This window comes from Toxorhynchites rutilus, chromosome 2 (genome assembly GCF_029784135.1).
Source record: "Toxorhynchites rutilus septentrionalis strain SRP chromosome 2, ASM2978413v1, whole genome shotgun sequence".
NCBI lineage: Eukaryota > Metazoa > Arthropoda > Insecta > Diptera > Culicidae > Toxorhynchites > Toxorhynchites rutilus.
The window spans coordinates 208,631,225-208,647,909 of NC_073745.1; the positions used below are offsets into that span (position 1 = coordinate 208,631,225).

Consider the following 16,685-nt stretch of genomic DNA (forward strand, 5'->3'; position numbering starts at 1 on the left):
GAATCATCAATCAATTATCGTCAATTGATTCTACAATGAAAAAACCATTCCAAAGATTATTCTACTAAGCAGTTGTTTCTAAAATTTCACAGCATTATAGAATAATATCCGAAGGTAAAAACAAGCGACTTATATAAAATAACTGCGTAGTTTTACGTCACAATGCGGTCGTATCTTGGACACAACCTATAATTTTTTTGGACACTCAGATTCCAAGATATAGTCACTGACCAACTAGCCCCGCCCTACCCTACTGCGTACAAAGTTGGAATTCGGATACGAAAAAAAGCCCAAACGAGAATTAAACTAGTAACTATTTATTATAACGAGCGAATACAAAATAAACACAAGGTTCATATAAAAAGGTGTGCACTCCAAGGGTTGCGTAAAATAGTAGCCTTTGCTTACTTCCATAAATTTTTTCTTTCGTTTCTTTCAATAAATGAATTGTGGTACGTTCGGTGTAGCATGTTGCATCGTATTGTTGAAACTATAGCTCCTCCTCATCAAGGAGACTTGTTGTTGTGGAACAAAAAAGTGGTTGATTATGACCTTGTAGCGGTCTCCATTAACTGTTACGTTCTGGCCAGTATTATTTTAGAAGGACTGATTGAACCAATGAATCCATCGGCCCATAATGCGCACCAAGCGCGCTGATACATCTGACGGTGCGTGTTATCCTGTAGAGTGAAAGTGGTGCGCAAACGATGTTTGGTTGCTCGAGTTAATTGCTCTGATGGATTATGTCGATCATACAATGGACGAAGGGCGCGATGAATTTCTCGATCTGAACCATGGTTTTCGTAAATAATCAATAAAATTCGCAGGCTTTGTTCAGTTGTTAATCAATGATGAAATTAAGCAAATTAAACTAAACATAAAACAAGTGACAGTTATCAACGTAACGCACGTATCAAGAAGTGTGCCAACCTAATGTTTTATGCTTGTATAAAACTCTCATAAGTTATTCTCTTCATTTTTGTTGATGATTCATAGTAAAACGTGCTATAATTGTAATTATTTTTGACATATCCGTTATCTGATTAACATGAGAATTCTCGCTATGCTTTCCATCATCACAAACTCAACCAGCTGAGCTAGAGTAAATAGATTGTTTCCGATGAACAACGAGACTCCACCTGCAAATGAAACTGTTGAGAAAGAAAGGAAGGTTGATTGAAGTTCTAATACATGAGACGGAAAAACCTCGTGCCTTGCAAAGAGTTATCGCGTACCCAACGTAAATAGGTTGCATGCACAAATTACGAAACGCTCAAAATGTGGTTTTTGGAAATTAGTAATTAGTTTTGAGGAGGCGATCTCTACAACTAGTGGCGTATGAATCGCGGACAAATTTATCTGTAATCTCGCCTTTTCCTTGATTATACGATTCACTTACCGAGCAAATCTTCGAAGCTGAATACCACATCCCTTCTGAATCGTGTTTTTGGTTGCAGCACTTCCCATCGAAACGATGCCTTCTGCTTGAATAGGATTCCCTCCACAGCAACCCTTATTGGATGATAAATTCTCATCAATAGCAATAAACACGGGCCCATTCAGCATCATTTTAATTTACCACTGGCTTTTGCTTGAGCCAACTTCAATGAACACAGTTTCGGTACATGGTTTCAGGCAACTGCAGGACTGCTTCCTAAACCAGCTGGGATGACTTGCCAGGCACAGCAGTCCATCGATCGTGCAAGTTGGACCATCTGTTGGTGAAGGCCGGTAATTATAGTTTCATGTGGGTAGATTTCAAAGGATACCCTACCAACAAACGGATAGAAATGTGGCTTGCAATTACACAATTCCAATGCCCTGGCTGCCCGGCAGCGCATCACGCATAGATTATAGCTATAGGACTGATTGAAAAACGATTTATCACCTGGCTATTTTCACTGACGGAACATGAGCATGTAACGGAATGGAATGCTAACCTTGTAACCATCATGGCGTTCGTCATAGAAAATACAGTTGCGTTGTTTTATGGTTAAATCCTTCAGGCTGTCGCTGGCGCTGCACATCAAAGCAATGGGAAAGAAGATGAAAGTTTATCTTTCATTATCACACTATGAGTGTCATTAAATGAGGAAAATGTAGCAAAATAACCATTTTTTGAATCTCAAGCAGAGACGAGCAAAAGAACTTGTGAGCTGTGAAATGAAAAACTGAACGGAAGGATTTGAGAAGATTGTTTTTCTGCCAAGGTGTCATTTAATGATATTGTTTTACTTACACAGTCTCCTGCACAACGTACGAAGCGATTATCTCGTCAGTTTCACCCAGCGTAGAGAAGTGTATATCGAATATCGCAAGCTCATAGGGTGAGTGCATTGTGTACTATTTTGTAAGTGAAATGTGGAAAATTTGAAGTAATTTAGAACGACGCTTTAAACTTTAGATAATATAGGCTCTATCGAGTTGGAGCATTTAATATTTGCTCGATTTTCATCGATTCTTGAAGACTAGTCGTCACTCGTTTTTAGGTTTATGTATTATCAATTAATTGCCGGGTTCAGCTTTCTTAGTGAGAATAACTATTGAAAGATTTATGAGACGGTATGTTTTGTGAAATGATCAAAGTTACGGTATCCGTTTAGGTGGATTATTATTTAGCGAAAATTATTCATAATCGGTGTAATCGGTATATTGGTTGACTTCTACTGAATGCATGTGCTGAAAGTATTTTTCTCTGATTCTAAGTTACGATTAGCGTTGGTTTGAACCTGATTCTCTGTATTCGGTATGATTTGTAAACAGATTTCACTTTAAAAAAAATGAAATCGTTAGAAAAAAGGTGATCAAAAACAAGTTTTGCCGACATTTCGCAAACAAATTGTTTTTGGCTTGTCCGTAGTCCATACTATATCGGCATTTTTACAGATTCAGAATTTGTTCGATTTTGTTTTGTTTCGAATAACCAGAAGGGCTGGAATCGTGTACGCCATGACAAAACTTTATTTTTGACGTAGAACTACGTCTTTTAGGAAGGGTGCCAAATCAGAAAACAGGTCACTATCTTTAGCTGTCTTTAGCCTTATCTACGAGTTTTTTGGTGTATTCGGAAGGAATATTTATCATTTTTTTCATCAAATGGTTTATAAAACAGTAATTTTTTGAAATTTAATAATTTCTAAATTTTCTAAACAGATAACTTCCCTAAATTTTTACTAGGACTGATGTCGGAAGATTAGGAGGAATATCAATAACTTTTGAGAAATTGTAAAATAACCATGTACGAACTTTATATGTCTTGAGCTCAGGGTTATTGTCTTGGCAAAACTTGAATCCTCGATCCCATCCCATTTTGTTGACATTTTGCATCATATTATCCTTCAGGATGTTCAAGTAAACATTCAGATCCAATATACGATCGATAAAAACCAAATTGAGCAAAAAAAAGTTTGTAATGTGCCTAGGAAGGGCAACTTGAATGCCCGAGCACAGAAGGATAAACCGTTTCTCAGCAAAAAAAAATCAGTAACTCCAATTTGATTTTCCAAACAGCATGAAACACATCAATGTCTTACTGGTAAGATGTTATTTCCATAGATGTGTCCAAATTTAATATTTTTGGCTCCGATGGTTATCGTTTCGTATGGAGGGAGCCAAACGTGAATTAAACATAAGAAAAATCCGAAAGCAACGTTTAAAAAGGTGGTGGAGGCGTGTTTTGAGGGTGCATATATGAGCAATTGGGTTTTAATCGATGGTGTATTGGATCAGAATGTTTACTTGAACATCATGAAGGAAAATATGAAGCAAAGTGTAAACAAAATGGGATGAAATCGAGGATTCAAGTTTTGCCAAGACAATGACCCAGAGCTCACTACATATGAAGTTCGCACATGGTTACATTACAATTGTTCAAAAGTTATCGATATTCCTCCACAATCTCTTGACACCAATCTCAGTAAAAAAACTGAGGAAGTTGTCTGTGTAGGAAATTTAGAAACCATTAAATTTCAATAAATAACGATTTTAAAAACCACTTTATGAAAAAAAAGTTCTTCCGAATACACCAAAAAATTCGTAGATGAGGCTAAAGACAGCTGAAGATAGTTGCAATGAACACGGGATACCATACTAATGATGGAATTTGGAAATTGGTCAACGCCTTCGAATTCGAGTTAAGATTTCAACCAGCGTACGAATATGACTTTGTGGCAATTTCCATACATTAGCACATACATTCGCCATTTTTTAAAGAAATAACAACTATTATTCTGAAAACAGATAGCAAACCTTTTAACTTTCGAAAGAAGGAAAAAGAGATCTACATGGTGGAGTACGATTACGGATTTGAGTCACTGTACGTGTTAAAGAGTGTATCGAAAAGTAGTCTTAAACATTTAACACGTTAATACACAAAAACGGGTGAACTTTTTCTGTCGTTTAAGGTGAAGGTGGAAGCTAGCCACAAATGACACTCATTTCTTACATCTCCCTCCCTTACCCCTCGCCCGAAAATCAATAATTTTGCGAAACAGTGTGAAGAAAATGATCGTTTGCACACACTTCCCACCAAGTAATATTAACCAAAATCTAATCGATTACTCACCAAATATTAAATTTTCATCTGCCGTCGCAACGTATAGTGGAAAACGTCGTAGAACTCGAGCTAGTGCTCTAAAAGTTCACTTCTCATTTTTCAATTTTCCGCAATGGTTTTGTTTGTACTGGTGAAAACGTCGTTACTTTTTCGACACTGATGCTAGACAACATCATCGAAACAGCTATAAAAACCGTTCAACAAAATGTTATTCCTGAGTCATAGCGTTTCATGTCATGAAAATTAATAAAATAAAATTGTGTTGATATCAATACAATTATTATTTTTACGTTTAATGGGTCTATAATATAGGTTTTAGCAACTTTAACATTGGTTAAGAAAATTGTATTGAAAAGCTCGGAACACTGCCACGGCTGCCTATGTTTTCAAAAGTAGTAAACGGAAAAGTATTACATTCAATCAATATGACTCGGCCAACGAAGAGAAGGGTTGAGGCTCTCCAACGTGAATATGTGAAAACAGTACGTATTGTCGTATACGTACGTATACGTATTGTCAACACGTATTTTCCTTCAACGAAGGAAAATATTAACTTGTTACTTGTTACTTGTTAATACCAAAAGAGCCCCAATTCGCATGTATTATAAATTTGCTCATGTCACGCTCGCATATAATCAGAATTCTACTTCATATGCAAATACACCTTTTATAAATATATTTGTATTTGCAATTGTTCATCGGAACACATCGTTCATACATTTTACTTCAGTATTGAATTGTTATTTTGTTCAAATGTATTCTAAGACTCGTGTCAGTGAAGCGCCACACAGTCTGATAAGTGAATTGATTTATTTACGTACAAAGATCAAAACAAACAAAACAAATTGCTATTCTCTCACAAACACTATTACCCCATTTTACACGTGGTTTTATCTATACACTGAGAGAAATAATTAGTAAATATAACGAAATTTTTGGTAAATACTACCAATCTATAGTCATTTTCGACCGTACTAATAAACACATATGTCAAGCAGAACCATGATTCGGAAGCCCAATATCGGCTACATTTTTTCGCCGAAAATGCACGTATCAGAATTATATCCTTATTATACCTCCATATTGCCTTATGGGAACAATGAAAATGGTTAATACGCGCTTTTCTCACCAGTTTTCAGATATGACAACATCAAAGTTTACTAATGTTATCGAGTAAAATATACTAATCCCTGGTAGGGATGCGGGTTTGTTGACAATATGTACAAAAAATTTGTACATTCTACTAATTTTGCATTACAAAATGTATTTGGTAGTTTTCGACCGAGGATTTTTCTAAGTGTACTATTACAAAGGCTTGCTTTCACATTCACCTTAATCAGATCACGCTTTGTTTTTATGTCAAGAATCAAAATACAAGTCATTTAGTCGCGGTCATAAAGTTGTTTTCGAAATGTCGCGGATTGTTTTGAAAACTTAAAAGAAAATTCTGCACAATTGGTGCACCGAAAAGGGTGTTACATATCACAATATAGCAAAAACAAAATATCAAAGTTTGTCCAGAAAGTGTTAAACGAATCGTCACAAAGTTTAGTAATGAGTGTTCTTTCGAGGATCTCAGCAGAAGTGGACGAAAACCCGGACCAAGTAATCCAAATACCGGAGCTGCAAGATCGTGCTAAACACACGAGCTCGAAAGCTATATGAGCGTATTTTGAACAATCCCAACCAGTGCAATCTCATGGATGACGAAACATACGCCAAAGAAAATTCCAGGACGCTGCTGGGACCTCAATTTTTTACCAAATCGATTGGAGAGAGTGTACCATTTGCGGATACGACTGTTGCGATGCAATAACTCGACCAAAAAGTGTTCGTTTGGCAAGCCATTTGCACGTGTGGCATGCGATCGTAAACTTTTTTCACAAAAGAGACTATAAATGCTCAAATTTATGTGGAAGAATGGTTGCAGAAGAGATTGCTTCCACTTTAGAGAAAATACGAGGTTCCACCTCTATTCGGTACATTATACCAAATCCACTCCACAATGGTTTGCGGAAAACAACATCATATGTGTCGAATAAGACCTCAACCTACTTTACTGTCCCCAGCTGCGGCCAATTGAACGTTACTGGGCAATTGTCAAGGGGTAGTTCAAGATGGAAGGTAAAGTGTCTAAAAATATGTCAAAGCTCAAGAAGAATTGGTCTGCAGCGTCCAGAAAGTGCGCAAAGACTACTGTTCAGAATTTGATGAGTGGAGTTAAATCTAAGGTTCGATCATTTTTTAGAAATGAACAATAAGCTTATTTTTTTCATTTCGTTGCTACCCTTAGAAAAATCCTTGGTCGAAAACTACTAAATACATTTGGTAATGCAAAATTAGTAGAATGTACAAATTTTTTGTACATATTGTCAACAAACCCGCATCCCTACCAGAGATTAGTATATTTTACTCGATAACATTAGTAAGCTTGGATATTGTCAAATCTGAAAATAGGTGAGAAAAGCGCGTATTAACCATTTTCATTGTTCCCATAAGGCAATATGGAGGTATAATAAGGATATAATTCTGATACGTGCATTTTCGGCGGGCGAGAAAATGTAGCCGATATTGGGCTTCCGAATCATGGTTCTGCTTGACATATGTGTTTATTAGTACGGTCGAAAATGACTATAGATTGGTAGTATTTACCAAAAAATTCGTTACTAATTATTTCTCTCAGTGTATGTAAACTTAATATTCTTTAATAAAATTCCCTTTTGTAAACTTTCTGAACGTTTTCAGTTTTATTTCGATGTTTGAAAATTTAAAATTACTTTACACGATACACTCCTTACACGAATATACACGAACCCAAAGAACAAACACGTTTTTATTAGACACGTACACGTAGTAAAAATAACTTAATAACTAAAAGGTCATTTAAAATATTTCGATGTCTTCTAAAATAATATCCGAAGTGATGCACAAGCGGATTGAATAACTGATTTCCGTAGTTCTACTTCGAAAGTGGGGTCGTGTCCTAGATACAACCTCTTACAATTTTTCGTCATTAACTTCACAAACCTGTAACACTTCTTCTTCTTCTTCTTCTTTGTTTTTAAGAGGCTTTGATCATTAAGTTTAATCGCCTCTAATTGTAGGTCTTCTAATTTTGAATATTTTTAATTCGTTAAGTTCTTGTTGAATAGTGAAAAGATAGAGAAAAAAGTCATGAAAAAATTCATAAGAGGTTGCTTCCAAGACACGACCACTTTGTTGACGTAGAAATACGCTGTTATTTTGTTCAAGTCGCTTGTTGATAACTTCGGATATTATTTTACATAAACACACTCATTTCCGCTTTGCGCTCTTCTCAACAGAAGCCCATTCTATTAATATTCATGGTCTCGATTACCATAGCTGTCATCCTTGGTGGAGATAGTTTTGCTACTGTCATGCGCAAAATTTCGAATAGTTATTTTCTTTGTTGAGCTGATGACAATCTAGTTTGGTTTGTTGGTATTCCCCACATAATTATGTAGTTCAGAACCTTAATGGAATGGCGTCAGATTATTGTAATGATTGCAATGCCAGAGACATCAGCATGTAAGTAATTTGGTCGCGTCCACAGATCAATCTGAAACGAAGACATGTGATGACGTAAAACGAGGAAGAACAAGCGATGTTCATTGCTTCGTATCTAGAACGATACTGAAAATTTTCCCCAGCGAGATCCAATATTTATGCTTCAGGCAAATATTTCCCTTGGTTCTTCTTCTTCTTTTCTTTGTGACTTCAAATCATTCCCTGTCGTTGATCGCCGATACGTTGCTCGTTATTGACGGCATGGGTAAGGAAGCACAAAAATGTATAAGAAAATGGAAATGCTTCTAGTTTTCATCAATTTAAACTGTTTACACATCAGGGGATTGTAATATATAGCATAAAAAACTAATCTTATGGAATTTCTGATTCGTTTGGTATATAAATCTTCTAAATCCGTTCGCGGCAAACATAGTTATTAACGTTAACTTCATTTCATAAAAACGTGGCCTGCATTCTGATTTGGCACCCTTCCTGAAACACGTAGTTTTACGTCAAAATGTATGGTAAAAATATTTTTGTTTGGTTTGTTCAAAGCTCGAAGAAAATGTACGAAATTCGTGCCTTTACGCTAGAATAGCGATAGAAACGCCAATAAATTGGAACAAGGAGAAACATCGTGTTCCTGTGGTCAAGTGGTTGGTGTCACATCGTCACATGAATATCACACCGGGAGATCGGGTTCGATTCCCGTTATGGTCGGGGAAGAACAAAAGGAAACCAGAAGAGCTAGAAAAACAAAAAGAATAAGAAGAATAAGAAGAATAAGAAGAACAAGAATAACAAGAATAACAAGAATAACAAGAATAACAAGAAGAACAAGAAGAACAAGAAGAATAAGAAGAACAAGAAGAACAAGAAGAACAAGAAGAACAAGAAGAACAAGAAGAACAAGAAGAACAAGAAGAACAAGAAGAACAAGAAGAACAAGAAGAACAAGAAGAACAAGAATAACTAGAAAAACAAGAATAACAAGAATAACAAGAAGAACAAGATGAACAAGATGAACAAGAAGAACAAGAACGAAAAAAAACAATAAGAACAAGAATAACAAGAATAACAAGAAGAACAAGAAGAATAAGAAGAACAAGAAGAACAAGAAGAACAAGAAGAACAAGAAGAACAAGAAGAACAAGAAGAACAAGAAGAACAAGAAGAACAAGAAGAACAAGAAGAACAAGAAGAACAAGAAGAACAAGAAGAACAAGAAGAACAAGAATAACAAGAATAACAAGAATAACAAAAAGAACAAGAAAGAAACATCGAATTAGAGTACGTGCTATTCAATAAACAGGAAGATTATATCCTGACCAAGGGACTGACTCCAGGACCACTGATGCGACGACGAGCGACAATTGGTCTTGGAGTTTGCACAAATTAAGGAGGAGTGTCAGGGTGTAATGCATTGATCATCTGCCTACTTAAATATTCGTGTGTACCTAACGCCGCGTTTGCAGTTGCCAAAAACTAGTTCACTTGCAATTCACGTTGACGTTCGTCTTCGACTTAGAGGCTATAAACTTTGTAGTTCATATAGTGGTGTTTATTGTGTACATTTTTTAACATCCATGGAAGAAACCCGAAGAATGTCAATTTGTTTCCGATTTGTCTATTTTGTCTTCCGATGTGTTCTAAGCAACTTCAGTTCACGTAACGAATTCGTTTTAAATATCTTCGAATAAGTCTGGCATTTGGATCTGGTTCAAAATGTATGGGTTGTTTTGTCTGTCACTGCAGGTGTGAAGGGATGTCAAATGCTTAATTATTATGTGTGCCAAAAATACAGCAATTCCATGCCAAACCGATATAATGGTTCTCAGATTTTGATTCTCAGATCAGTGGTAGTGTCGTTCACTATCGCAAATTATTAGACTAGTAGTTTTTTATTTTTTTATTAGAATGCCCATTTCCGTTTTAGGGTGGTCCGAAAAGTCAACTTTTTCCCCTTTTCCCCAAAAATGTTTTTTTTTCAAATTCATAACTTTTAAACTACTGGACCGATCGAGATGATCAACATAGCAAATTAAAAACAATTAGCTACTCTTCCTTGGAAGAATATTACACTTGCAAAAACATTTGATTTTGATTTTGTAATTATTGAATGTATCAATGTTTTTCATAGTTTACATGGTTTCAGGACCAAGAGCGCTACATTTTTTATATTTTTTCTTGGAAGCTGAGGTTTTTTTACATAAAATATCTCAAAATCAGAGATATGTTCTTTTTCTTTTTATGTTATGATTTTTCAAAGTTAACCGACAGTTCGGAATATCAATTTTTTCCCCTTTTTCCTATTTTCAAAAATTCATAACTTTGAACTACTTGACCGATTCAGATGATCGATACATCAAATTGAAGGCAATGAGCTAGAATTCTTTAGAAAAATATCACACTTGAGAAAAAATTGATTTTATTTTCGTGATTGTTGATTGTATCAGTTTTTTTTATAGTTTACATGGGTTTGGGACCTATGGCGCTGTATTTTTTCATATTTTTTCCCAAAAGCTGAGGATTTTCTAAATAATATATCCAAAAATCAGAGATGTGTTTTCATTTGTTTTTGAGCTATGATTTTTCAAAGATCACTTTTTTTCGCCTTCGTTCGATATTACTATGCGACTAGACTAGATCTATGCGAATAGAATTCCATTTTTGCAATCGTAATATTTTTTCAAAGAAGACTCATTGACTTCAATTTAATATGTCGATTATCTGAATCGGTGCAGTAGTTCAAAAGTTATGAATTTTTGAAAAGCGTCGTTTTTTGGAAAAACGGAGAGAAATGATTTTTTAGATCATCGGTTAACTTTGAAAAATCATTATTCAAAAACAAAAAAGAACACATCTCTGATTTTTGGATATCTTATGTAAAATAATCCTCAGCTTTCAAGAAAAATATAAATAAATATGAAATATAGCGCCCTTTGTCCCGAAATCATGAAGATTATAAAAAAAAACAAATACATTTAATAATTGCGAAAACAAAATATAATTTTCTGCAAGTGTAGTATTTTTCCAAAAAGACCATCTAACTGGCTTTTAATTGATAGATCAATCGTCTGAATCGGCTTAGTAGTTCAAAACATATGAATTTTTGAGAAAAGTTATTTTTGGGAAAAAGAGGAAAAATTAGATTTTCGGACTTCCCTAAAATGGAAATGGTTACACTGATGAAAAAATAAAAAAAAATACGGGTCTAATATTTTGCAATAAGAACCAAAACTACAAATTTTCACGAAAATCTGATAACCACTATATCGGTTTGGCATGGAATGGCTGAATATATCTTCGGTGACAACAATTTCTGAAAATCAAAGAATCAAAAACAAAATAATCAATGCTTTGCACGTGAACTTCGATTCAACACAATATATCACAAAATTGCAGTATTTGGAGCAAGTATCTTGAACCAACTCGAGAGCATTTCACAAAGAGTATTTTGACGTAGGATTACGTCTTTCGGGAACATATTGGGGTACAAATTGAAAATCTAAAATCGACCACGTCGTGAAAATTGTCCAATTTCAAACGCTTATTGCTCAGTCATTTCATGATGGATTGATGAAATTTTTGCGTCAATCGATTTCGGTACTGCACAACAATTTTGTATATTAAAGAAAATAATATATGTCATGAAACTAACTATCGAACAATTGAAAAATCTCAACCCCTATCCGAACGGAAAGACACACTTCTGATTGGTCGAAATTGACGAAACTTGAGGCGGGTCCCTAATAGAGACATCAAAACCAAGCTGTCTGGGGGAAATCGGCATTTCAAATACATGAAACAAGGGGGAGCTTTTGTTCCTACCGAAATTGTATTCCTTAACAGAAATATCAGAACCAAGGTGCCCGGGGGAAATCGGCATTGCAAATATATGCAAGTAGGGGGCATTTTGATATTGCAAGTAAGGTGAGTGATACGATTAATTCTAGCAAAAAAAAATATGAACTTTAATGTTGGTTGCTTCGTGAAATTTCATATCAATGACCGATCGTGTATTGTGAAAAATTTAGCACAAGTGTATGTGTAAAATTGCATAGGGTAGCAGTTGTGTCAAAAAAGACTTGATATATGAAACGATTTATTTCAATTTTCATAAATAAAAACCAACGTTTGTTCTCGCTCTAGAACGGGTCGTTTGGTTTAAGCTGTCTGTTTTGTTGTATTCATTTTCACCCAATGAAATTGTATACGGCGAGAAAAATTGGAAAAGTGAAGAAATATTAGAAAAAGTGATTTCCCATATGCTCTACATATAGTATAGCATTGTTGTTAGTCCAAATAAAATTCGCATTGGGTTGAATAAACACTCAGAAAGTAGAAATTATAAAAGAAAATTACCTTTTACATTTCAAATGTTTTTTTTCTATATTAAAGTAACATGTTTTTACTGATGAGAAAAATTGATAATTGTGTTCGGTATTGGTAATTATCTTATGTTATATTGATGAGTTTTTTTTTTTCTTCATTTCATCCATACATAACACAGGAGGCATTTCGTCTAGGATCACAGAGGGCGGTTTTCATCATATCTCGTTCCACTTCAGTATCATTTATCTGATACGTACCATCCAACACTGGTGGAGGGAACAAACAATACCCAAACAAAACGGCCCTTTTCAGAGCCACCAAATCATTATCAAAGAGTTTAACGGTGTAATTCTTCAAACATATTCAAAATCAACAGATTGCCTAACGGAATCCTACGTCAACTATGCGGTCGTGTCTCGGACACTACCCTCCTGTGACTTTTTTTTTTACTACAAACCACTTACGATCATTGTTGACTCAAAAGTATCAATCTTCATATAACACTGGTTCTTATCGAAGTTGCAGGTAATCGGTTTCTCCAATCCTCCGCCCACGTGTGCATCCGTATTGCTGTTGGGAGAATAAATGCGATTAAATGCGTGCCATCAAATTATGTGCAATTAATAGCAAACACATTCACATGAATCGGACACCCCATTTTCCATACCCCTTCCGGTCGATTGCTTGCTGATACGCGAACTGTGCATTCAGAGTTTGACAAATACCCCGCTCGGTAATGACTTGTTTAATTGGCAAATCGTTGTAGGCGGGATCGAAACTATTAATGGCCACATCGTGAAACGGATGCACCTCGTTGAGCAGTGACAATATGTTCACGGTGCGGAGGCGATTGTCATTCTCCAAGTATGGTGCCAATGTGCTGAAATCCGGACCGGATATGCTGACAACCGCTTGGATGAATTCCAGAACCCGATCGATACGGGCCGTGTCATCAGCGGCGGAAAGGTTATGGCTGTGGATGAGAATTATAATTTGATATCGGCTTTGTCAGTTGTATGTGAGTCAATGGTGCTGTGAGGAGGAAACATTGATAATTAGACTATATACCGAAATTCTGTATGCTATCCTTGCACGAATTAATACCAAAATCCACAGCTTTCCACTGAGCAGCGAATAGTAACTGTTGTACGACACATATAAATTAGAGCAATTCATTTGCATTCCATGTATGGAGGCGCTCTACAAGGTGTAGTTCATTAATAATTTTTCTAGTTAGTGTGAAGTTTTCATTTCGATTCCTTGTTTGAAATTTTGTAGTCTTCATCATACACACTGTTCGAAGGATTGGCTGGAGTTGTTTGTACCCGACTTGAATCTGTTAAAAATGTACTATTCCAAAGATACTAGTGAGGAGCTACGTAAAGATTTGATTAGATTTTTCCGACTAGTACTTCGCTTTTGTCAATTTTTTGGAGTAGCGCCATATCCGTTGCATGATCTACCAGGAATCAGCAAGAGACCTCATGATAAGTTGCTCCGAAAAGTGCTTCAAGTGTTACAAATATTTTGGACGTCTACGTTATATCTGAGCCACCTATTTTGTACTCATCGAACTTTACAAGAGAATATTAAAAATCATTCTTCCTATTTCTCTCATGTTCTTCGCAACATTGAATTATCCTGTTCTATAGTCAGAATTTCGGTTATATTCATTGGCTGTCGTTTTGTCGTCCCGAAATATAATACATTTTTTGAAAGCTTGTTCACTCTTGTTCTTGATTTCCACCAGTTTAGAACCGAACGAATTTTACACAAAGCTTCTCAGCGCCATAAACTGATAGTAACGGCCTCCGGAATGATAATTCTTTCCGCCATAATCTGCGATATTAATAGTAGCTCTACCATCGCTGAAAGTGCGATATCTATAGGGACTTTTATTCTTCCCAATTGGATTATTTTATGTTTTCTTTTTCAGTATACGTGTATAATATTACTGATCCACGAAGTATTCACGTGCACTAATAAAATATTGAAAACTATCAGCAGGGAACAACATTTCTGTTCTCCAGCTGATGCTTTGTACACTATGGAAATCCTTCATCGAAAAGTTCTCGCTGCTGAGCTACTTATGGAGGATATAATCAGATTATTTGGCTTCCTATTTCTAAGCCTGTTGATTTCTATGATAGTCGTAACGAGTTTCCAGTTTTAGGAGGTTTATCAATTTCTACAGCAGCGCGAATGTGCATTAGAGGATATTTTTTATTTCATTTACACAATCATATGGGTAGCGTTGCAAATTGCTCTTCTGATGCTGTTTTTATATCCAACGCATTTGGTGAAGTATGAGGTTTGTTAAAGACATGCAGTAAACATTTTTGAAAAGTAACCGTTCTCTATTTCCAGATAAAGAAGATTGCTTTGAATCTCTGTGCATTCAATCGAGCTGAGTTCTCTGATTCGGTATTGTTCATTCGACTTTTTAGATCCTTTTTAAAGATCTGTTTCTTATAATTATAGGTGGGAAACGTGAATAAAACGAAACGAAATAAAGTCAAATTCATTTCTTTTTTTATCGTGATGTGGCAATTTTTCATGATTGTTCCATGCGAAAACAGAACAGAAACTGATGCTATTGACGAATTTACGTTAGATTTACAACTAGATGGCGCAGCGAGTAAAATCATGATGTTTTGTTTTTTTTGGTCGTTCAAATTTTTTAGAAAAATCAGAATATATCTTCAAATTTTCCGGTTTCACGTATTCTTTCTACGCTTAAAAGGTTAGAACGCCATTTTGCAATGTGGTATGTATATTTTGGTATGTATATTTTGAAGAATGGCTTGGTATAAGTGTTGTAACTTTAATTTTTTTCAACTGGATAAACGATGAGTAAATAACATGTGTTGCGCTAAACATACTGCAAATCCTTCTTGTATCGGTCCTTACATTATAAATGATTAATCTAACTTAATATGATATCAATTTCATCACCATTATCCACAGTATTCATAACCTGTATGCATTATCAAACTCTTAATTTTCGAAGATTATCAATGAATTTGGTCCAATCGCGTGTTGAAATCATCGTAAATATACAAAGCCCTAACTTTCTTACCATATACTGAAGACCTTTGATGGTTGAAATAAATCTAAATAAAAATAAAATGAATAATCAAGACCGAATCTTGCTTTTCAGTGCGTAGAATAAACAAACATCATCACTTTTGTGGTTCTGAACTCTAATGTAGGTGTCGCACGAGCTGATTCAGCTTTGTGTATATTCGTCAATTGGATTGCATCACGGGAACACCAAGTCGAATACGTAAATGGGTGTGAATATTCCTTCGCTCGGACGCATTCACACGCAAACAATTTTTCATGACTGTTCCATGCGAAAGCAGAACAAAAACTGATGCGAGTAAAAGTACTTACGCCTTGCCTGTATTCGCTATGATGGTTTCTCCAGGTGCCTCGATTTTACGTCCGTGTTCGGGAACACATTGCGATCACCAATCATCATCAATGAGCAATGATGATTTCAATAGCAATTTGACATTTGATATTGACATTATATCTTTCGGATGAAGTGATTATTTTACCGCTCCATTCAGCCGGTAAAGAGGTATTCACGTGCAAAACCCTGTACTCCAGCGTCACTCTCACGTTTTCGAAACTTTGAACTTACATGCCGGTACAGAAATGAAAGACGTAGTCCTACGTCAAAACATAAACTGACGGTTTCCCGGAGCGAACGCATTATTTATTGTGTTGCTTCCTTTCTTTTCTTCCCTTGGATAAAATGATGCAGGATGGTTAGTGTGGGAAATAAAGCTGATATTAAACAAATATACATCCATATACAACACCTTTAATGATAAATTCCTTCAATTTGCATTGAAATTAACCCATTTCTTGTACACTCAAAATAAAAGTTTCGGAAAACGCAAAGTTTCCTAAACGTAAGAACGATGTGAGAACATGGAGTTCAGATTTCTGGCGAGCTTTCCTCATAGATGTTAAAAATATTGGAAATGATGAACGGCAAGGGTTTGAGAGAACTCCATTTACGTTTAGAAAGGAATTTTATTGGGTACGAAGATAAACGCACAAAGAAATAAAATCCCATGCAATAAAAGAGAAACACAATAACCGTGAAGATTATCTTCAAGTAGGGGAACCGCGAGTAATACGGACAGTGGGGGTAATATGGACAGGTGGTTGATTTGTATAGTTACATTTTTATTTCAGATTTCTGTTAATGAGAACACCTTCTACATGTTATTTTATAATATTTAAGCCACCC

The 16,685-nt window shown here is 35.5% G+C and overlaps 1 protein-coding gene and 1 pseudogene across 1 annotated transcript; one reads left to right on the top strand and one right to left on the bottom strand.

Moving 5' to 3' along the window:
• Positions 1 to 335: 335 nt before the first annotated feature.
• On the bottom strand, positions 336 to 12,981 carry LOC129770980 (sodium channel protein Nach-like). Its single transcript, XM_055774201.1, has 7 exons — positions 12,883 to 12,981; positions 2,240 to 2,343; positions 1,941 to 2,019; positions 1,775 to 1,865; positions 1,580 to 1,715; positions 1,400 to 1,512; positions 336 to 1,151 (listed from the first exon to the last, which is right to left on the bottom strand). Exons 1-7 carry the CDS (start codon positions 12,913 to 12,915, stop codon positions 1,036 to 1,038), a joined length of 672 nt encoding a protein of 223 aa, XP_055630176.1. The 5' UTR covers positions 12,916 to 12,981; the 3' UTR covers positions 336 to 1,035.
• A 266-nt stretch (positions 12,982 to 13,247) lies between these two features.
• Positions 13,248 to 14,912, top strand: LOC129766630 (uncharacterized; annotated as a pseudogene).
• Positions 14,913 to 16,685: the final 1,773 nt, after the last annotated feature.

Coding starts and splice junctions, on each gene's coding strand:
- LOC129770980 (XM_055774201.1), bottom strand. CDS start 12,915: ATGAAGATTGATACTTTTGAGTCAACAATGATC. Junction 2,344..12,882: donor CTTTTGAGTCAACAATGATC/GTAAGTGGTTTG, acceptor CTTACAAAATAG/TACACAATGCACTCACCCTA. Junction 1,716..1,774: donor ACATTTCTATCCGTTTGTTG/GTAGGGTATCCT, acceptor CTTCACCAACAG/ATGGTCCAACTTGCACGATC.